The sequence below is a fragment of the Natrix helvetica genome (assembly GCF_964273705.1).
Source record: "Natrix helvetica genome assembly, chromosome: Z".
NCBI lineage: Eukaryota > Metazoa > Chordata > Lepidosauria > Squamata > Natricidae > Natrix > Natrix helvetica.
In genome coordinates this window covers 102,923,658-102,946,327 of record NC_138554.1, presented here as the reverse complement: position 1 = coordinate 102,946,327, position 22,670 = coordinate 102,923,658, and the positions used below count along the sequence as shown (strand labels likewise).

Below are 22,670 nucleotides of genomic sequence, written 5' to 3'. Positions count from 1 at the left end.
TTTCCTGAATTCTAGAAATAATGGATTTAGTTCAGATAATCCTAAGATTTTTTTCCAAAACCATATTTACTACTACTAATAGAGACCATTTTCTCCTTACAATTACACTTTTCTGCTGAAAGCTATCATTTATTGAATATTAGGGTTTAATGGACATCCATCCCCTTGTTAATCCATTCAAACAAGGATTAATTCAAATTTAGATTTGAATTACTGCTTTATTTTAATTTGACAATTGCATAGTTCTTTGGAGCATATTCTTCACTGAAATACCCTGAATGTGCTTTAAGTTTCAAAAAATGGTGAAAAATAAAGAACAGACCAATGTAGCAGAAAATTGTGCAAAATAAAGAACAGACCAATTAGCAGGTAATGCTGATATTAATTTTGGAAAGCTATAATTATATGCTATAGATATTCATTTCTGATATTTAAAAAATACAATGGTTGGGAGATATGCTGCATTGCTTTTTATTTTTATTTCAGAATTATTTTATTTTTATTTCATATGCCAACACGTGTGAAATATTTCAGTTAGTCTTGACAATTCTTTATCTGTCACAGTTTGTGATTATGAGAACAGGAAATAAATAGCATAGTCAGATTACCTCAGTTTATTTTCTTCCGTTTGGTCTCTTTGGATGGGAAACCCATGGCCCTTCATATCTTCTTGTATGTTAATTCTTTAAGGCACACCCCGCAAAGCGAATGACTCAAGTTATGACCCAACAACAGCTAGGAAACCATAGATTCTCCACTTCACTTGAACTTTTTTCCTGTTTCTTTAAAGATTGAGAGTAGAATTAAATTTTGAATAATAAATGCCAAAAGGAACTAAAGCATTCTTATATTATAGCCTTTCTCAACTTAGTATTTCTAGACTCATTGGGTTACACATTCCATTATTAGCAGCTATAGCTACTGAAATTGGTAATGCAGTAGTTAATTATTACTTTACAATAATCCAGTGGTCAATTTGCTGTGGATATTGTAATCCAATAACTCTGGAAGGTACAAGAGTGGAGGGTGTTGTTTATAAAGAAACAACAGAGTAATTTTGAGTGTTAAAAAGCCACGTTAAGATAGAACTTTGTCTGATCTGTTTCTGTTATTATGGATATTTTTCAGCTTTGGCATATGATCAAATTTATTGAAAACTTCAGATCTTATCCTCAGTCTTTAGCTTTTATTTTTAAAAATGTTGTAGGTAGACTTTCTTGAATTAGGGAATACTGTTTCCTGTCATTTATTTATTTAAACAAATATTTTATATACTTACCCTTCTTATCATTTTTAACCAGATAGCTTAAAAACAAAATTAAAACTAAAAGAAAATTCAATTTAAGTAATATATAGGAGAAACCATAATACACTATGTGCCTCTGACTGAAATGAAAAAAAGTTCTCTTTTCTAATAACTAATACAATTACTAACAAACAACAGGGATCACTCTGCCACAAGTGCCTATGAGATTATCCAAGCCAATTTCCAATTTGCAAAGGAAGGGTTGGGGCCCACCATATTTCCAGGAGAATATTATTTAGCAGGGTAGGTACAATGATGGAGACAGCCATGGTAAATTTGTTTGTAATAGCTATATCCCTATTATAGCTATAACTCCTTATGTTTTGTATTTTTAGCAGAATTCTGAAATGATACACTGGATTTGCAACTTCCTCTTTTCTGGGTCAGCTACCTTAATGTTCCAGAACAAGATGGATATATCAGTATGAAACCAATATTAGAAATATGTCTTATTTTTATATGAATCTATTTAATTTTATAAATCAATATGTAAAGTGACATCTAGATGCAGTTTTCAAATGAAAAAAATAAATAGATATAATGTACACAAAATGCATGCATGAAAATCTTAGGCAAAGTTGTAGTAATGAAATAATATGATACATTCTTAATTAGGATTTTTTTTTTGCAGAATACATATATAACAAAATGATGCATTAAAATCAATCTTTTATTAAAAAATCATTATGGTAGATATATGGCTTGAACCAAATTTAAATCTGGGGAAAAGAAAAATTGAGAGAAACTAAAAATGACAGCTTTATTAATCTGTACAAAAAGGAATAAAGCTCTATGTAGTTGCATGTTCAGAATAGTGGTCTAATTACAATGTAATCCAATTTATTATCATCATTCCACAATCAGTTAGTAGAGATTATCAACACAAAATAAAGCCTACAGGAACAATATCCTCATATTGGAGTACACATGATCCACCTATATGGAAATATCATCCACTATGGGAAGATCTATTAAACCTTTCACACTGGGATAGCATTTAGAGAATGCTAACCTTGGACATAATTTACTATCTGCACACAAAGCATGAAATTGCAGTGAGGGACTTCTTGGGCTAATATTGCTCTCTGCTGCTCAGAGAGTCTCTGCATTTAAATACTTCCACATACAAATATGAAGACTTCAAGCCAATACAATGTCTTATGATAATAATAGATCACAGTAGGAAAGCTTAGTAGAGGAACAAACTATTCTTTAGAATTAGCTTCATATCCTCTTGATAATACCTTGTAACAGTAGACTATAGCAAATTCCAACAACCCTTATTAGATTATTTGTTGACAATTTTCCTGAAACAGTATAATTTTCAGTAACATTGCCTATACCTCAGATATGTCATTATTCTTCTACATTTGATGAAAATGTAGATGCAAATAGGGTGGAGTTTATAACAGGGCATAAATGAAGTAAGTGGAACATAACTTTAAATCAGTATCCAATGATTTGATATAATACCATGGAGAAATTGGTTGTTTCTGAGCCACCAAAATAATAGAAAGAACAGGAAATCACAATTCTTTCTTTGGTTGAAGCTGAAGAAGCATTCCAAAAATTCATTCACTGTGTCCAACAATGGAAATTTGTAACTCATAATTAAACAACTTTCCCCAAACCAACTGTCTGCTATGGTGGCTATGGCTTATGGAAATGTAGTCAGTTTATCTGAAATAGTGCAAGTTGCAAAGACTATATTATATGTCACCCCCTATATTATTAGATGAGTGGTAGTAGTTTTAAAATTAGTAAAAGAACAAATTAAATGAAGATTATGTATATTAGCTGAAGCAGATGTTCTTCTGAAATCAAATACTGTAATGTTTCTGAGTATTTATGCTATTAGCAGGTCCAAGGTAAGCTCCATTAGTATTTTTCAACTAGCATACAGATAATAGTATGCATCTAAATCCATCTTTCTGTGAGGTAGATGTGTGGTTCAAAAATGTGATACATAAGTAATATTCTGCAAGATGGACTTTTAGTCACGGCACTATTTAATTACTTGGACAGATTTCTGTCTTTGTCATAAAACTTGGATGGCCCATTTCAATTAGAAGTTGAAAGAACTCAGATTTTAAAGACTAGGTGGCCCACAAATTCACAGTCAGACTCCACTTGTCTTCCTTATATTTGAAAATCTTAAAACAATAAACTGTAATGATGATGTATTTAATTTAAATTGAACTGTATTTTGCTCTTTTACTCTTTCACATGAGTTGTTTTCCTAGAAATCACATAATCGTACATTAGCATGAATATAAATTTATCTATTGCAACATTATACATTCATGAAACATCCCCCAGGATTATTGAGTAGCTCCACTTTGTATTGCCCTATTAATTTGTGAACTTGAATATTGGCTTGGACTATCATTAAATAAATAGCATATGATAGCATATTCAGATTTCATTATTTGGAAGATTTATATCCTCACTAGAACAGAAGATATTTAATTACATCAAGAGAAAGAGCGAATAATGCTAGGTCACTTACTCTTTTTTTTTTTTTAACTTGGTGGGTGGCCATGTAAAATCTATACAGCCACAAGTAAAGAAAAATGTTATTGTTCTATAGACTGATTAATTAAAGTTCCACACTATCAACTTTAGAAAAATGAATATAGTTTTGCTGCCATTATAGACTATGGTTTAGTTTATTTTACTCAAATCTAGAAACAATCAATATTTAGTTGAGAAGGTATTACATGATATCAATAACTATGACTATGAGAACCTATTTGATGTAATGATTAAAGTCCTGGCTTAGAAAGCAGGAGACTATGAACTATAATCCCGCTTTTGGAATGAAAGTCAGCATGATGTCGGTGGGCCAGTGACTCTCTATCACAATTGCAATTGTGGGGAAAATAAGAAGAGTTAAGAATATTAGATATGTTCACAGGTGTTAGTTACTTGTAATGAAAGTGGAATAAAAATCTAATAAATTAATTTTATATTTTTCTTGCTATAAAAAATTAATTGTCCTAAATTTCAGCAACTGTTAGTGTTACAAAAAACAGCCATCTCCTCCTCATTCCTGTCATATCCACAGTGTTCACTACTAGCTTCATCTTATTTTTGTATGTATACACACAGAGACACACACATAAATGGTCTCCCCCTGGATTCCTCTGACTGAAGCTGAACTCTGCTGTGAGAACTCAAGAGTCAGCAGCTGCAGTTCTGAATTGATGGCCTTGGTCATCTGATGGAAGCAGAGCTGACAGAAGAGACAAGCTTCACTGGCCTTTGTTGGCAGCTAGGCCTACTAGTGGTTAATAACACTGTAGAGAGTGGCAGGCTGCCGTTGGGATTTCCTGAGATTAACTGGCGAGTGGGAGCTTGGAACTGCGAACTTCATGAGACATTGTAGGACTACACTGCTGATAAATTTCCAGTGCAGCATAGCAGGCCTTCTGGCTATTTTTCTGGCTACCTTCTGCAATCTTGCTTCTGCAATCCTCTAAATGTTCTGTAACCGGGCCTGGGAAAGGTGCTTGGGGAATCCTGGGGCTGGAAGGAAAAGTTGAGTGAGAGGTGAGTGTGTTGGTATCTTTCCCTCGGGTGAGAGCTGGGGGGCGGGGGAAGGCTCCCTGCATGATGGGTGAGAGCAATAGGGCAGTTTGCCGTTGAGTGGATATATTCTGAATGTGTTGAGAGATAAGGGAGACTGGATGTGACCCCTCTATGGCAATGAGAAAGGGGTGGTGTGAGTTTGAGGGCACTGAGAGCAAGGCTATAGTGCCTGTAAGACTCACCCTGCTCCAACTGTGTGTCAATGGGATGAGGTTTTCCCCCTTTTTAAGGAGGAGTGTTGGGGATGGGGGATGGAATGGTTCTGAGGAAGGCAGAAGAGATCAATCTATTTCAGTGGTATTGGTTAACAGGAGATATGGGAGGCAGTGGGGAGGCATGGGGAACATGACCTTGGTATTTAGTATCAATTTCGTGTTTCTTCCCCTTGCACTCACCTCATTTACCTGGTCAGCAGATCTGTTGTGACCCTGGTCTTATGCTGCTGCTTTTAAATATCAGATCAGCTTGCAATAAGGCTAGTCTTATTGCTGATTTTATCCTCGAAGAGAAGGCTGATCTGGCTTATATAACCAAGACCTGGCTGGGCCCAGAGGGATGTGTTCCCCTCATAGAAATCTGCCCAGTGGGTTATTGAGCATGGCACCAGTCCAGACATCAGGGCCAGGGAGGTGGTGTGGGTGTTATTATCAGAGAATCTCTAGTAGCCTCCAGAAACACTGCTCCACAAGTACCTGGCTGTGAGATCCTTTTTTAAGTTTGGTCTCAAGGGATCAGGTGGGATTGCTGCTGCTGTAATAGCATTCCTGCTGCGTGGCAGCTTCCCTGGACCTTGCTGCATGGCTGACCTCCCATCTCTGGGGGCGGGGGTAGAAGTAGCCTGAGATTTCATAGGGTAGGGAAGAAGTCAATAGGATGGGGAAGAAGATGAATCCGTAGTGGCTGTAGGAGCCACTACCTGCTGCAACTTCCATGAGCCTGTCCTAGATCATCCAGGGCCTGACTAGTAATAGTGGCTACACATCCAATTTTGTGTTCTTGTCAAAGCAGTACCTATGTGACTTGGAATTGGTGCACCTGTCCTTGGTCCCCTTGTCATGGTTGGATCACAGTCTGGTGACAATGAGTTTCTCAAGAGCTGTACCCCCCCCCCTCTGCAGGGAGGAAGGACATATTAGATTGGTCCTCCTCTGTCGACTAATGGGTTTTAGAAGGAGCTGGGGTTATAACTGCAGATCTACTGTGCAGTCCAATCGAACTCTTAGTCACTGTTTGGAATAGGAAGGTGATTGAGGCTCTAGATAGCATTGCACCCATGCAACCTCTTCTCACCTGTAGACCTCTCTGTGCCTGTAGTATACAGAGGAACTGAACGTGATGAAACACATGAGGAGACATCTAGGGCACCACTGGTGGAAGACAGGGGATGAACTTGATTGAACATAGGTAAGAGCTGCTACTAAGGCCTACCTCATGGTGATTCGTGAGGCAAAATGTAAATAGTTCTTCACACTAATAGTGTCTGCCGATAATCATCCAGAAAACCTCTTTAAGGTGAGCCTCTTCCTCGTGGGAAAGGATGTGATTGAGGTCCACCTGAAGGGGTGCTCTGAGAAATTTGCAGATTTTCTGGAAGACATAATCGCTCAACTTTGTTCCCAGGTGCTGGTCCAGTCGAAGCCCCTGAGGCAGATCCCACCCTGTTATCTGGGAACAGTTTGATCTTGTTTCATCTGAGGAAGTGGACAGAATACTAGGGAGTATTCACACAAACACCTGTGTTTTAGACTGAATGTTGGTACTTACCTGAATCGTGATTCTAATGATGGGGACGGGAGGTTCTACCATCAGGCTATCATCAATCCTGATTGGTCCATAGACTGAGAGAAAGTGTTGCAGCCACACCTCTACTCTTTTTGCCTAGTTCCTCGAGGTCGCATGGAGTAATGATCTATAATAGAATTCACAACAAGGGTACCCCCTCCCCGGACAGGCCGCTAGAACTAATAGAGTGGGAGGTAGCACCTTCCGTCCCCATCATTAGAATCGACGTTCAGGTATGTACCAACATTCATTCTCCATGATGGGGAGCGGGAGGTGCTACCATCGGGACGTACCCAAGCTACCGCCCATAGAGTGGGGAAGAAGTTATGAATCCGTAGCAGCTGTAGGAGCCACTACCTGCTGCAACGCTCTATGTCCAGAGGACGCTTCAGCATAAGTGTCTAGTCTGTAGTGTCAAATAAAAGAAGTAGGGGATGCCTAAGATGCTGCCCTACAGATATCTTCAAATGGCGCTCTAGTTGCCCATGCCACCGTGGTGGCAGCACTGTGGGTAGAATGCGCAGTGATACCCTGAGATGGAACCTTGCCCTTGGCTTCATAGACCAAGGAGATAATTTCCCTCAACCATCTACCTATTGTGTTAGGGGTTACCCTAACCCCTTGTGTGGCCAGTTGGAAAAACACCTGTAATGCCTCCGACCTACAAAGAGGCAGTTCGCTTGAGTCCTGTGGACATCCAGCCTATGCCAGAGACACTCCCTTGTGTGGGAAGAAGGCAGACAGAAATTGGGTAATACTACCTCCTACGCTCTATGAAAGGGAGTATTAATATTAGGGAGAAAGGTTGGGTCTAGTCTTAATATTACCCTGTCCTGATGGAAAATGCACAAGTCGTCTCAAGGTGAAAGAACCCCCAGCTCTGAAATATGTCTCGCCGATGTAATGGCTATTAAGAATGTGATTTTTAGAGTCAATAGTTGAAGAGAGACTGTGCGAATGGGTTCAAATGGTGGTCCTGTCAGTGCCTGAAGGAACAGCGGTAGATCCCATGTAGGGAATCTGTGTGCAACCGGAGAAGCCAAATTCGCTGCCCCTTTAAAAACCGCTTGAAGAAATGGGCCTGCACGAGGACATCATCAATATAGCACTGGAGTCTTACCAGGATAGATCGAAGTAAGCTGCCAATGCTGCCAGCACCTTGATGAATGACCTCGGAGCTGAATCTAGCCCAAAGGGCAAAGCCCGGTATTGATAATGAGACCCATCCTGAGCGAACCTGAGGTACCTGTGGTGGGAAGACAAGACCAGGATGTGCAGATACGCTTCAGTGAGGTCTATGGAGGCCATATAGTCTCCTTGCCTGATTCTTGTAATATAGACCTCAATGAGGCCATTTTAAAATGTCTGTAGACGATATATTTGTTCAGATGTTTCAGATCCAGGAATGCTTCCCCCCACCAAACTTTTAGGAACTATAAAAAGGTTGCAATAAAAACCCAACCCTTGCTCTTCCAATAGAACTGGCTCTATTGCTTGAATTTCCAGTAAGTGCCGAATTGTGAGCCATACAAGGTTGCATCATACAGAGTTCCGAGAAGAAGAGAAGGACCTAAAGAAATTTGGAAGGGGGAGAGAAATTCTAATCTGAGTCCCTGTTGTCCAGTTGCAAGGACCCAAGCGTCCATCATTATGCATTCCCATTGTGATGCAAAGTGATACAGACGGCCGCCTATGGTAAGTGTGGGATTACTCTCACTTCCCTCTGCAGAAGGGATCATTGCCTCCCCCACAAAAAGGCCATTTGGATTTCTGTTCCTGTCAGGGAAATAATTTCTATTCTGACCCTGATCCACCCTGGCGTCATAGTACCTGTTCTGCTGGTAATCAGGCTAACTGAGACAGAAGGAAGGTCATCTGCGGTAGGGAGCCAGTCGATTATTGCATTGTAGCAATAATCTTACTAAGATCTTTCAGTGTATGAGCGTCTTCAGGTGATGTGCGTTTCTGTAATTGCTGCAACCATAAAAGCATAGTTCTATTAAAGAAAGAGGCAGCAGCTGCTGATTTAAAGGTCCATGCTGAATCCTGGAACTCCTACTGTAAGAAGAGTTCAGATTTTTTATCCTCAGGCTTCAGCTTGTCTGCAACGTTTCCAGAAACCACTGTAGCAGAAGAAGACAGGACTGCAACTGAGGTATCAACTGAGGGAACCTGAAGTGCCTGGGAAAACCCTTGATCTAGGTTGTAATAGCGCCTGTCGTTCCCTCCCGGGTTTGGGAAATTTCCAGGACGAGTCCACAGTTTTTCTACTACCTCTAGGAATAGAGGAGGAGCAGGAACCTCCTCTTTCTTCATAGCCATTTTAGCAAACATTATTTGGGATAAGTCCTTGTGTTTGTCCACCGGAATGTTAGTGGCATCTCCCCCCAACTTAGTTGTCGCATTTGTCTTTCCCAAAAGCTGTTTGAAAAGGGAGGGTGGAAAGAGGCCGGAAAAGGCTGGAGTGTCAGGTTTTGTTGAGTCCTCGTCGTCAGACATAGCTACCTCCAACTGTGGTTCCTCCCCCTGTACAGATCCTTCACTGGCCAGTAAAGGAGATATTGGCCTATGCTCCACAGGTGTTTGGCTCACCAGGGGAGCCCCCGTGTGAGATGGGTTCTGAGAATCCTCATGTCCCTGAACCTGAGTGCCCTGTTGCTTCAGGCCTGAAGCAATGCCCTTAGCAATAGCTGAAGAGATAATCCTTTGGATGCTAGATGGGAGATGTTCCAAGGAGTCAAGGTCCTCATAAGGGTCTATGGGGTCCAGTGGAACTGGGGCCTGAGGATCCAGAGTAACATGGGGAAGGAAATCTCTGGAAGTTCCCTCAAGATGGTCTCCCATTACACCCCGATGGCTGAAGGAGAAATAGAAGGCAAAGGAGAGATATCCATCCTGCCTCTGGCCACTGAGAAAGCTGGGGAAGAAGCATGGCAATAGTCCCTGGAAGCAGATCTCGATCTAGACCTGCTTTCCCTTTCGGCTACCAATTGACATTCACCTCAAGCCACTCTTCTCTAATGCCATCTGTCTGTGCTGCTCATCTCTTAACGCTACTCTGGATTGGCACTGAGCAGCTGGGGCAATATTAGAGGTGGCCTGGTAGTAGACCTCATCGTCCCCTAAGGCTCAACCTGTGGCTTATTAGGAGCTACATCAAACAGTGCCCCCTTAGATGCTGCCATATCCTCCCCCAGGTTTACTCCCGGCACCACTTCAATAATGCAGTTTACAATAGAGATGGCAATGGGATTTGCGAGTCTGCAGTAAAAAAGAGGGGCAATTTAAATTCATTGGCCTCATGGTAAAGGAAATGGCCACTGCGTAGTTGCCCCCCAAATAGCCACTCGGCATTCCGGCAATTAAGGAAAATGGCAGCAAGCCTTGCTTTAACTAGATCCTTGCTGTTACAGAACACTCCCAAAAAGGCCTCCCAACTCACAGAACACTGACCAGGAACAGCCCTGAAGAATGGCGCCAGACAGTCACTTGCGGTCAATCTTTGGCAACTCTTCCTCAGAGCACCCGGCAATGCTGGCTGACATTCGAAAACCCCTCAGTGCTAAATGCAGTTCAGGCAAACTGCACAATGCAAAGCGGTTGCTGGCTGACTCGCCCCCAAGCCTCTGCTTGATAATGGCCAGACTGCGGCCATGCGAACATTCAGTTTAGTTTTAACTCCAGCCAGCTGCACCGACTTTCAATCCAATTCTCTCCATTCTGGCTACCAGATCTGCCTGCCGAACCGGCGATCTGATCTCAGGGGAAAACATGGTAAACGCCTCTTCCTCCACCTCACGCTAATTTAGTTGAATTGAAATTTTTGAATAATAGAAGCCAATTTTAGAATTTAGTAACCTAATTTGATATAAAAGATAGTTTTCAGTAATTTGCACTAGAGAAAACAAGATATCAGCCTAATTGGACCATAGACTGAGAGGAACTGGGCAAAAGGAGTAGAGGCGTGGCTGCAACACTTTCCCTCAGTCTCTGGACCAATCAGGATTGATGATAGCCTGATGGTAGCACTTCCCGCTCTCCATCATGGAGAACCATGTCATTCTCAGCTTGTGAAAGCTTCCCAAGAGGCGACAAGTGGGTGGACTCTAGTGGTGATTAATGCTTCCCTACAGGAAGGGGTGGTGCCCTAGCACTTTAAGAAGGCTCTGGTCTGCCCTCTTTTTAAGAAGCCATTGCTGGATTCCACCTGGTTGGATAATTTCCGACCTGCCTCCAATCTTTCCTTTTTGTGAAAGGTTGTTGAGAAGGTGGTTGCGTGGACGCTCCAGGTTTCTGGATGAAACGGATTATCTCGACCTCTTCCAATCAGGATTCAGGCCTTGATTGGAAGAAATGTCATTGGTCGCACTTTTGGATGATCTCTGTTGGGAGCGGGTTGGAAGTAGTGCCTCTTGGTGGCTTTTGATACCATTGACCATGGTATTCTCCTGGGGTGGTTTCGGGGGATGGCAATGGGAAGACTTGTGCTATCCTTGTTCACTTCCTTCCTCTGCAGCCACTTTCAGTCAGTGTTGATAGGAGAGAAGAGATCTAGCCCTCATCCACTGCTTTACGGCATTCCACACCGCTCAGTACTCTCTCCGCTCCTGTTCAACATTTATAAGAAGCCGCCGGGTAAGCTAATCTGTCACCATGGACTGATGATACTCAGCTTTATGTCTCGGTCTGTGGTGAGTTAAGTGATGCTGTGTCCTACCTCTTGCATTGTCTAGCGGCTGTTAGGGGCTGGATGGGGAGCACCAGGTTGAAACTAAACCTTTGCAAGACCTAGTGGCTCTAGGTTTGGGGTTTGTTCAGTCAGGGAGAATTGCCACCTTTGGTCTTGGATGGGGTGGCATTACCCCAAACAGTTCATGCACATAATCTAGGGGTTTTCCTGGACTCATGACTCCTACTCAAAGAGCAGGTGGCAGTCGTGACCAGAAGGGCCTTTGTGCAACTGCGGATTGTGCACCAGTTATGCCCTTTCCTGGCCCAAAGTTCCTACTCACAGTCACTCATGCTCCAGTCACTTCCTGTCTTGAACTATTGCAATGCACTCTACTTGGGGCTGCCCTTAAAGAACATCCGGAAGCTCCAGTTGATGCAAAATGCAGCGACCATCATGGTTTTGTGCAGACCCTGGTGTGTACGTGTACCACCTCTCCTGCGGGAGCTACATTGGTTGCCGATTTGCTTCCAGGTGCAATTCAAGGTGCTGGTTGTCACCTTTAAAGCCCTTCATGACTTGGGACCAGGTTATCTGAGGGACCATCTCCTGTTGGTCACATCTACCCGATCCATTGGAGCGGGAGGCAGGGAATGTGGGTCCCATCTCCGAGGAAGATACACCTGATGGAACCCAGAAGAGAGCCTTCTCCGTTTCTCTCACTGGAACATCATTCCTCCAGAGATTAGAATTGACCCCACTCTAATACTCTTCTGGAAGGTGCTGAAGACCTGATTCTGCCAGCGGGCCTAGGAAACCCAGGACAGAATGGATCCCATTAAATACCTCATGTCATCTACTGTTGCCAAGTTGGGGGATGGGAGTTGGAGGGGTGATTTTGTTATATTGCACTATATTAATTTATTTGATTCTTTTTGTTAGTTTTTATTGTTTTAAATGTAGTTTTGTATTCTGTGAGCTGCCTTGAGTCGCCATGGGTGAATAGGTGGCAATATAAAACACACAAATAAATAAATACACACATATATCTGAAAATGCAAGTTACCACTCACTTCCTAATAAATACCAAAATCATAACTAAAATAAAAAAAGATTGTGTCATTTATGATACATTATGTTAGTGAATTTCTTAATCATTAGTATTTAATCAGACTGAGTATGTTGTGTGAATGGAGAAGCAGGAATAAAAGACCTTCTGAAGTGCTATTTGTAAATGGTAGTTATTATATTATTATATTATATTATATTATATTATATTATATTATATTATATTATAATTTAAATCTTTGAGATTCTTTTCCTTAATCTCTTGGACATCTTTAAGTTAGCTCTCTCCCAAATGTTATTGTATACAAGGATCTGCTATATTAAATTACCAGTCCTAGTCATAAATTACTATTCTTACACAAGATCATTCTGCCTTTTAAAGAATACCATAAAAAAACGTATGAACGTTATAGTTGGAGATGATAGGACCATAACATCTCTGAAATGGAATACATACCTCAGTGAAGCTTCTCAGCAGAAATATGACCCTGTTCATGATTTTCTTCATCTATAAATGGAATTAAAGTTTCTCATAGTGAATGAAGGCAGGTCTTTGGATGAATAGATGGATGGAAGGATGGACAAATCCCTATATATCTCCTTATTTACATTTATTTACACAGAAATACACATACATACACATTTAAGCAAGAATGAAGATATTAGCATGGTAAAATAGCAAAGAGCCTTACAGGTATTTACTTGAATTTTATACAAAAATAATAATTTTGGCAGCAGTTTTAGAAGCAGTTCTGTACTCATTTAATTACATAGTTGCCTAAGAGCACTTCTCTGAATGTTGCACTACTCACTTCATTGATATATTTTGGAACTCACATATTTAGAAGATATGTTCATTCCACTTTCTATTTACTTACCTGTGAGTCAAACTGACTTTCACATTCTTCTGAGAAAATCTTCTCTGAGTCTTGCTGCTTTCATGGGTCTAGATGGAATGAATGCAAAAAAAAAAAAAAAAAAAAGACTTGTTGATAACTACACTCAGAAATCCATTAGTAAGCAAAGATGTGTTCGTTCATAATAGGTTTAGGGTATTTTAGCTGAATTATAAATAAGTTTCCATTTCCCGACTGTCCTTATTTATTGTTTTAGTTTTAATCTATTGAGTGCTTAACAGCACAAGATTTTAATGTTTTAGTTTCATTTTTACTACATTATAATTTAGCCACCTAGGGTGTAATGTTTGTAGACAAGCAAGATATACAATTAATAAATAAAAGCAACAAAAATAAGAATAGCAATAGGCTTCATTCTAGTTTAGTGAGGAATTACATAGCAGGGACAAAACAAGTATGTGAAAGAAATCCACAATTAGCTGCTCTGACCAAAATAATGGCCCCAACTTGATTTCCATTATTCTTACTGAACAATTGTTTCTGGAATGGGCAGCTCTCAGATATTTTATTGCCTTTATGTTTTTCAGTGTGGTGATAAATATTTACTAAAATTGTACAGAGTACCATTCCTCAAAGTTTTGAAGTAGCATGTATTCTATTCTTGAAGGAGGATGTACCAACAACACTCCTGCCAGCACTTGTGGAAAAGTGATGGGCTATGTATGCAATGTGGTCAGGGATGAGAAGGGAAACCTTAGAAGAAACATGTTAAGCATTTTGGAGATAGTGATAGTCTTAATAATTTGAAGAGAGCTGCATATGCAAATTGATTTAATTGCAATATTAATATTGATGCAAAAGTAGTTTTATGTTCTCTGTTTCCTGGTAAATTTACTTTGAGTCTTTCAAGTTGGAAGTGGCAGGGCCTTAATATGTTATTGGCAATGTTGTTTCCCAGATTTCCCGCAAATCAGGTAGCATACAGTTTCTAGTGGCCTCATTACCGAAACTATTATGCTTCAAAACATTTCTTTTCTATACTTCCCTTAAGGGAACCCCATGCTTTTCCAATGAGAATTAATTTAAGGAAACATAATAAGCCTTACTATTTAAAAATGCTTTAAAAAAAGTATTACTGAAAATATTTAGTACGTGTGTAATAGCTGTATAAGGCACCCAAAAGGTTAGATATAATTAATTCTTGGTCAGAATATTAGCAAATTTAGTCATTCATCAGGTGTCCTGCCAGCTCATATCATACAAAATGAATGGCATTTGTGGCCTTTGGAAGCTCAGTTTGTTTGAAACTAATGAGATCATATTCTTACACATCAACTACACGTCAAGATTTTATGAAATAAAGTATAAAGTCCTTTCTGCATCTGGGATCCCTTTTGATGTGGGTCTTGCTACTGAGGGACTTCTAGCTGAACTGAATGTTTCAAGGAAACCAATTTACTCAGCTGGTTGCAAACCCTTTGACCTCAGAAGTAGAATTTGGAAAATCAATGAATGCATGAATTTTTTAGTGTTTGTCAAAAATTGCAAAAAACAAAGACTTCTTGAGTTCTATAGTCCATAGATCCCTTTGTAAAATACTAGTTTGTATTTTCAAGTTTTGCCTATCCCCCTTTTTAAAAGCCAATGAAACCAAGTTAATTAAGCCTGAGGGGTTATGAACTGTTGGCAGTTAATAAGTCATAAAATTCCTCCATAAAACAGGATGCTAGATTCCATCACTGAGACAAGGAGTACAAAGGGCCGGTGTATAATATCTAATTGTACAAAGGACTGGGATTTCTCAATGACTGCTCATCTGGAGTCTCAAGGGCATGCTCACTGTGGTTTCCTGATTTTTAGAAGCCAGTTTAAAAAATGAGTGTATTAAAGAGTAATTTGCTTGAAAGTTCAGGAAGTTTAGCATGGTGAAGGGCGGGTGGAAAGGGGAGAGAAAAAGAGAAGGAAAGAATGAAGGAAGGAGGGAGAAACACTAAAACTGAGACACAGGAGAAAGAGAAGAAGAGAAAGCAAAGAACTCTCACCACATTGGCTTGGACATGATTGCATTTGTCATCTGTTTTCTTTCCCCTTTAGGATGTTCACCATGGCAACGGTACACAGCAGGCTTTTTATTCTGACCCCAGCATCCTGTATGTCTCCCTCCATCGCTATGATGAAGGCAACTTCTTCCCTGGCAGCGGAGCCCCAAATGAGGTTAGGTTTATTTCTTTACAACTCCATTTTTTATTTGTATCTTTTCAGGTAATTGCATTGCATGATTACCCCTAATTTTCTCATCCTACATTGGTGCTCTAAATTGCATTAGATTACCAAATGGCCCACTGGGAGTGGGGACAGGGTGGAACAAGTGCATAACCCAGAACAGTCCTTGTCAAGTGGGGCCAGGTTGATTTGACATGCTGTTTGAAGTCGGTTTCAAAAGGACATTTTTGTGCATTTTCTTATTTTGATTCACTCTCTGCCTTTCCTCTCCATTTTCCCTCTGGCATTTCCCCCTCCTTCCCCCACCTCCTCTTAGGTTGGAAGTGGCCCTGGTGAAGGTTATAATATAAATATTGCTTGGACAGGTGGCCTAGATCCCCCCATGGGAGATGTGGAGTACCTCACAGCATTCAGGTTGGTTCCTGTTTCTTTTTCAAAGTGCCAAATAGAAGTAACAGGCTGAAATCTACCAGCGTTGGAATACAGCAGCCTTGACAATCAGAAAAATGACCCATGGTGGAACTGGCTTAAAGTAAACATATCTTATTATATAGTATCTGGAGACCTCTTTTACTTTACTTTAAAAAAAATCAGTGTTAATATGCTGGCCACCCACAAAATAGAATATGTTTATTTGTTGCCTGAAACAGATTGCTGGAGAAGTGTTGTCTTCCCCCTCCCCCTGTAAACTGCTTAATAAGTTTTTTCAAAGCCAAGAAATGAATAGACCCACAGAAAAACAGACACAGAGAATCCATTCATGTAAATACATTTTATTGCAGATTCTGGTGATTTTCCAGCAATTTACTTCATTATTACCGCATTTGGAAATCTATTCTTTCATAATAATAATACTACTAACTAATGCATTCATGGTAACTTCATAACCAGAACCATGCATGTTTCCTGGAAAAAGTGAAGAAATATTGTTGCTGTGGGATGGGACTGTATTTGGTATTTCAGCTATTGTTCCTGTAAAGTGCCTTTAGTCATCATGAATGAGTTGGGCAGATATATATTATATATATTGTTTGTCACTATAGTTTTCTGCGATATTTTTTACCTTCAAATCTAACCTGCAACTTTCCTATTTCTGCAGTCTTCAATCCTAATACTAAACAGGTTTTATATTGCTCAGGTTCCCAATCCAAATTAGATCAGCTGCCACTTGTTGGGTACTAAGAAAAGGCATATGGAAGCAAATCTCTTTGATTTGCATTGACTATTATTTAAGATTGAAATGCTAGCATTTGAAAAGAAATAGATATAAAGATATAGAATGAAGAGATAGTTGGCTTTACTGATTGACCATCAGGTGCAAGTGTAAGTTTCTGCTTGTGAATTACATATTTCGGGAACTCAAAATATTAATTTAGTCACATATAAATCATTCCTCTGCATAGTGATCTGTATTTGTTTGGGGTCTCACAGAGTCTTGTTGGACAGAACCTCTCTCAGGCAACAGAGTGTTCTGCTCTGTTTTTAATTAATACATTGTTGTGGATGTTATGAAAATGCTCTTCTAGTATAGCTGAAAGTCTTACTAAAAACATACATTTGGTAAATAGCATTTTGTTATTATTATAGTATATTTACTGTACTAAAATTAGGCAGTAACTCACATTTTATACAGACTTTCCTGCTAATCACAAAAAGTGGATCACAAGTATATTTTACGTGATAATCTGGCAAGTGACTACAGTATAAAGATAGTGCTCCTTTAATATCTACAGTGTTTCTCTAAAAATAAGCCTGGGTCTTATTTTCTTTCGGTCCCCAAATTAAGCACCAGGGCTTACTTTCAGGAAAACATGATTTCAAGGTAATCAGTCCAGGTGTCCCACCTCCAGCCCACACACAAGAGCCAGCAAGTGTAGGACCAATGGAATCTAGTAGTACCTGCAGCCGCTGATCCTTTGGTTAGCATACTCTGGAGCTGCTGGAGTGAAAGGCATGGAACAGAGGCAGGCAATTGCAACACTCCATGCAGGCTGCAGGAAAGATGAGAGACATGAAGACGAGCCTCCCATGGCCACCTGCTGTTCCAGCCCACCACCACTTTGCTTTCCCATGGCCCATGTGACATGTCCAGATTGCTTTCCCCCCACACACCTCTGCTTTTGTTTGCTGCTGGTGTCACTGTGCGAAGATAATCCTCCTGCAGCTGGCTGCTGCTCTGGCCCACCCCTGCTTGACTTTCCCATAGCCCGTGTGGTGCATCCAGATTGCTTGCCTCCCCCACCACTTCTGCTAGAATAGCCTATTTGCAGTCTTCCAGCCATGGATACCCAAAAACATGAGAACAGAGAATAGATGACCTTTGTGTAGTCATGGAGGAGTGCAGGTTCATTGTAGTCCCACTTCTTACCTCAAACTTTCAACAAAACTGTTGGACTGGTAGGGACCCAATAAATTTCATAAAGTGTGTGTGTGTGTGTTTGCGTGTGTGTGTTGTTACTATGAATTTTATCAGTAGAAGTAGTTCTTTTTATTAAGCAGAAACTAAAAGTAGCTTGTTAGCTGATTGGCAGCTAATTTCTAGCAACTTCAACCATCTTCGGTCACCTTATATGAGTCCATTCTACTGGCCAATCAGTGCTAGAGTTAAGGGACATAATAATGATAATGATAACAATGATGACTTATATCCTAGATTAGGATCTAGAAGTTGTACACTGCAGCAAATTTTACATATAACCACTTCTTCTACTTGAATTTCTCCTTCTATCCCAACCAAAGGTTAGCTGCATCTTCCAATGCAGCATTCACATTGCTTTGTGACTAAGAACTCTTTCTGATGGAATCCTCTTATCCAAACAAGAGTTTCAAGCCTTCAGATGGCATCTTCAACCACAACATGTATTCTTCTCTTACTCAGTTTGTTTACTAGCTGTATAAGCCCCTATGCCTAATACATAAAGGGGTTTATAAAGCAGGTTCTCCACATGCCATGCTAACCTCCCAGTTATCTGTCAAAAGGCACTGCCAAATGGTTCATTTCATTATGCAGGAAATGGCAATTGAATGCTCTCCCCCCTCCTTTTACTGGTCCCATTCATAGTTTTTTTATGTATTTTACTACGTTTAGGTTTAGGTTTATTTGGATTTATATGCCGCCCTTCTCCAAAAGGACTCAGGGCGGCATACAACATTAAAAACACACATCACAAAAGTTTAAAAAAAAGATTAAACCCATTTCCAAAAAGACCAAACCGATTTTTTTTTAAAGAAACAATACGTTTAAAATAAATTAAAATTAACATTAACAGGACAGGCCGGCTTGCTGGAAAAGCCAACTTTTTAGGGCGCATCAGAAGGACCGGAGGTCGGGGATTATGCGGAGCTCTGGGGGCAGCTCATTCCATAGGGAAGGCGCTCCCACAGAGAAGGCTCTCCCCCTGGGGGTCACCAGCCGACACTGCTTGGCCGATGGCACCTTGAGGAGGCCAACTCTGTGGGATCATACTGGACGGTGGGAGGCTACTGGTGGCAGTAGGTGGTCTCACAGGTACCCTGGGCCTAAACCATGGAGCGCTTTAAAGATCATAATACCTTGAATCGCACCCGGAAAACAACCGGCAACCAGTGCAGGCCGTCTAAAAGGGGTGTGACATGGGAGCACCTAGGTACCCCCATGACAACCCCCATGGCCACATTCTGGACCAGCTGAAGCCTCCGGGTGCTCTTCAAGGGCAGCCCTATGTAGAGAGCATTGCAGTAGTCCAGGCGAGAAAGGACGAGGGCATGAGTGACTGTGCCCAGAGCATCCCGATCCAGGAAGGGGCGCACCCTTGGTAAAAGGCCCCCCTGGTCACGGCCGTCAGGTGTTCTTCTAAACTAAGCCGCGTATCCAGGAGGACTCACAGGTTGCGAGCCTTCTCTGAGGGGGCTAAAATTTCTCCCCCTATCGTCAAAGATGGAACAAGATGTACAAATTGGGATGACGGGAACCACAGCCACTCAGTCTTGGAGGCATTGAGCTTGAGTCTGTTCCTCCCCATCCAGATCCGCACAGCCTCCAGGCATCGGGACATCATGTTGAGGGCATCGTTTGGGTGGTTTGGGGTAGAGATGAAAAGTTGGGTATCATCAGCATATTGATGATACCGTACCCCAAAACCACGGATGATCTCGCCCAGCAGTTTCATGTATATGTTGAACAGGAGGGGTGAGAGAACCGACCCCTGGGGCACCCCACAAGTGACGCACCTGGGGGTCGATCTCTGCCCTCCAGTCAACACAAACTGCAACCGATCCGACAGGTAGGAGGAGAACCACCGTAAAACGGTGCCATCGCAGTAGGATACCATGGTCGATGGTATCGAAAGCCACCGAGAGGTCTAATAGGACCAGGACAGAGGAACAGCCCCTGTCCCGGGCTCGTCAGAGATCATCAACCAACGCAACCAATGCCGTCTCCGTGCTGTACCCGGGCCTGAAACCCGACTGAAACGGATCCAGGTAGACAGCTTCATCCAGGTACTGTGGAAGCTGACGTGCTACCACACTCTCGACAACCTTTGCTACAAAGCGAAGGTTGGAGACCGGACGATAGTTGGCTAAAGAAGCTGGGTCCAGGGAAGGCTTCTTGAGGAGGGGCCTCACCACCGCCTCCTTCAAGGCAGTGGGAAAGAACCCCTCTCTTAATGAAGCGTTGGTAATCGCCTGGAGCCAGCCTCGTGTCACCTCCTGGGAAGCCGAAACTAACCAAGAGGGACACGGGTCCAGCACACAAGTGGCAGCACTGAGTCTCCCCATAATCCTGTCCATGCCTTCGGGGGTCACAGGGTCAAACCCATCCCAGATAGTCTCCTCAAGATTCATCCCCGTCGGCTCGCCCAAAACTACCCAGTCAGAGTCCAAGCCTGTCCGGATCTGAGCGATTTTATCCTGCAGATACTGAACAAATTCTTCAGCCCTACCCTGCAAGGGGTCTTCCCCAGTTCCTTGGTTAAGTAAGGAGCGGGTCACCCTAAACAGGGCGGCTGGGCGGTTATCTGCGGACGTGATAAGAGTGGAAAAATATTGCCGTTTTGCCGCTTCCATCGCCACTAAGTAAGATTTAATATGAATTCTTACTAGTGTTACTTACTAGTAAGTAAGTACTAGTGATCTTACTAGTGTTCGATCAGATTCGGACTGGCTGGCCCTCCAGCCACTCTCTAGGCGTCTTTTCCGGCGTTTCATCTCCCGGAGCTCCTCGGTAAACCAGGGAGCCATCCGGGATCGACACTGGGTCAGCCATCCGGGATTGACACCGGGTCAGAGGTCACAAAGGTACAACGCGATCCAAGGCCCCAGAGGCAGCCCTATCCCAGGCTTCCACTAGGGCCACGGTCGAGCTGTGAGCAAGGGATATTGAAAGATCTCCTACCCATGGTTTTCTCCAAGGTACAAAAATGAATCCTTCCCTTATCTTTAACAATGTTGGCAACTACAAATTCTGTCTAATCTGCTTTTCTCCAAATGAGACTCTTAGAGATGTGATACTTCCACATTGTTCCACCAAGTTCAAATTGTAAAAATGTTCTACAACTTTCCCCCACATACATAACAGTATCTCCATTGGTGATTGGCTACAAGCAACTTGACAAACTCAATACTCTTCTAAGATATGTTGTATTGGTATCAGAAATTAAGAGGAATAATGGGAATTGCACCTAATCCTGCATGTCCACATGAATGAAAGTATAGCAAATAATCCACCGGAGTTGGGAGGCTGATAAATTTAAATATATAAATAGGAAACTAAGAAATTCTTAGGCCCTAGAAGAGATGGATGTATATGCATATAACCTACGTGTGTGAATTCAACATTTAAGAAATCATCAAATTGTGGAAAGTTTGCTTTAAACATTTCCTGTTTGTGAGCCTCATTGCACTCCCAGTTCTACATTCAAGTAAACAAATTGATTCGCCCAGTTTTCTTATGGTACAACAATATACCTCAGGCTTTGTCTGATGCAATCCAGGTTCTTGATGAAGTCATACTTGTCAAAACTGGGCAGTTTAGGAATCTCAAGTTAAATTAGCCACAGTTAACTTTTCAACTTTTCCAACTAACAGTGAAACCCACAATTTTTGCTCTAACCACTATCATAACTTATAGCTTCAAATGTTATATCTAATGCATACTTTCCTTGCATTACAAATATACCACAAAATCTATAAACCCCGCTTTCTCTCTCTCCCATCTCAACACTCTTGGGTGGTCTTTGAATACAGTGTTGAGATGGTTTTGCATTCAGACATAACACACCTGAAATTGACACTTAATGCCAAACATGGGGTGGTGGAAGGAAGCATGAAGTCACAGTTTTGCACTGTTTCTGTGAAATGGGTTTTGATCTTATGTATGTCATTTGGCTATCATGGCAAACACCTAGTCAAAGATTCAATTTCTTAGAACTATGCTGTCAAAACTGGTAAATCTCAAATGCAAAACTCTAATACTTCCATTTATCCTTTGCCAAGATATTTGTATAGTTTTCAAAAGCATTTTTTAAAATGGATTGATGCTGTTATTCAGCTTCTCTCACGACTTTTTTTTAAAGTTTACAATCAGTTTCAAATATTGAATAAGGGTATAATATTAAACATATTTGATTGAGTAAACATACAACCATGCCGCTATCAGAAAAGTGCTTATGCTTACTGATGATATATCACTGTAAGGAAACAGAATTATATTTTGAAGTAATTTAACACAGGCTATGAATTATTTCCAATGCAGCCTGAAATTTATTAATCTAGGATTATTTAAATCTTTATAGTATTTTGTTATCAAGTTAAATGATATTTTTTTCCAATACCTCAAAGTAGTTGAGAATGTTACATGTCGAAAGTCACACAGTCACTGAAGGGAGATTTCAAATAATGGAAACAGAGTCTCTTTGCTATAGGCCAACACTATAACCACTATACCATATTGGCTCTTGAATTGTGTACTGTTATTCTTCACCCAGCACCTCTGTATAAAAAGACACTCAGAACCCTTCTTATTTGTGGATAAGAAAATTACAGTGACGAGAACACAAATTAATCACATATGAATTATAGGGGAGGAAAAAATACTCTATTTATTCCTTTCTTCAAGAATCTGCTCCCCCCTAAAAGTAGTTTATCTTCTTTATTACTATGCCTGATTGCAGCGCCCCAATGTTCTTCAATGACA

General features: G+C 41.0%; 1 protein-coding gene across 1 annotated transcript in view; it reads left to right on the top strand.

The window, feature by feature from the left end:
• Positions 1-22,670, top strand: part of HDAC9 (histone deacetylase 9) — a 506,624-nt gene that overhangs the window by 392,942 nt on the left and 91,012 nt on the right. Inside the window, exons 23-24 of the mRNA XM_081970663.1 lie at positions 15,368-15,487; positions 15,813-15,910. Coding sequence (XP_081826789.1) covers positions 15,368-15,487; positions 15,813-15,910 — 218 coding nt within the window. The remainder of the gene's footprint in view (positions 1-15,367; positions 15,488-15,812; positions 15,911-22,670) is intronic.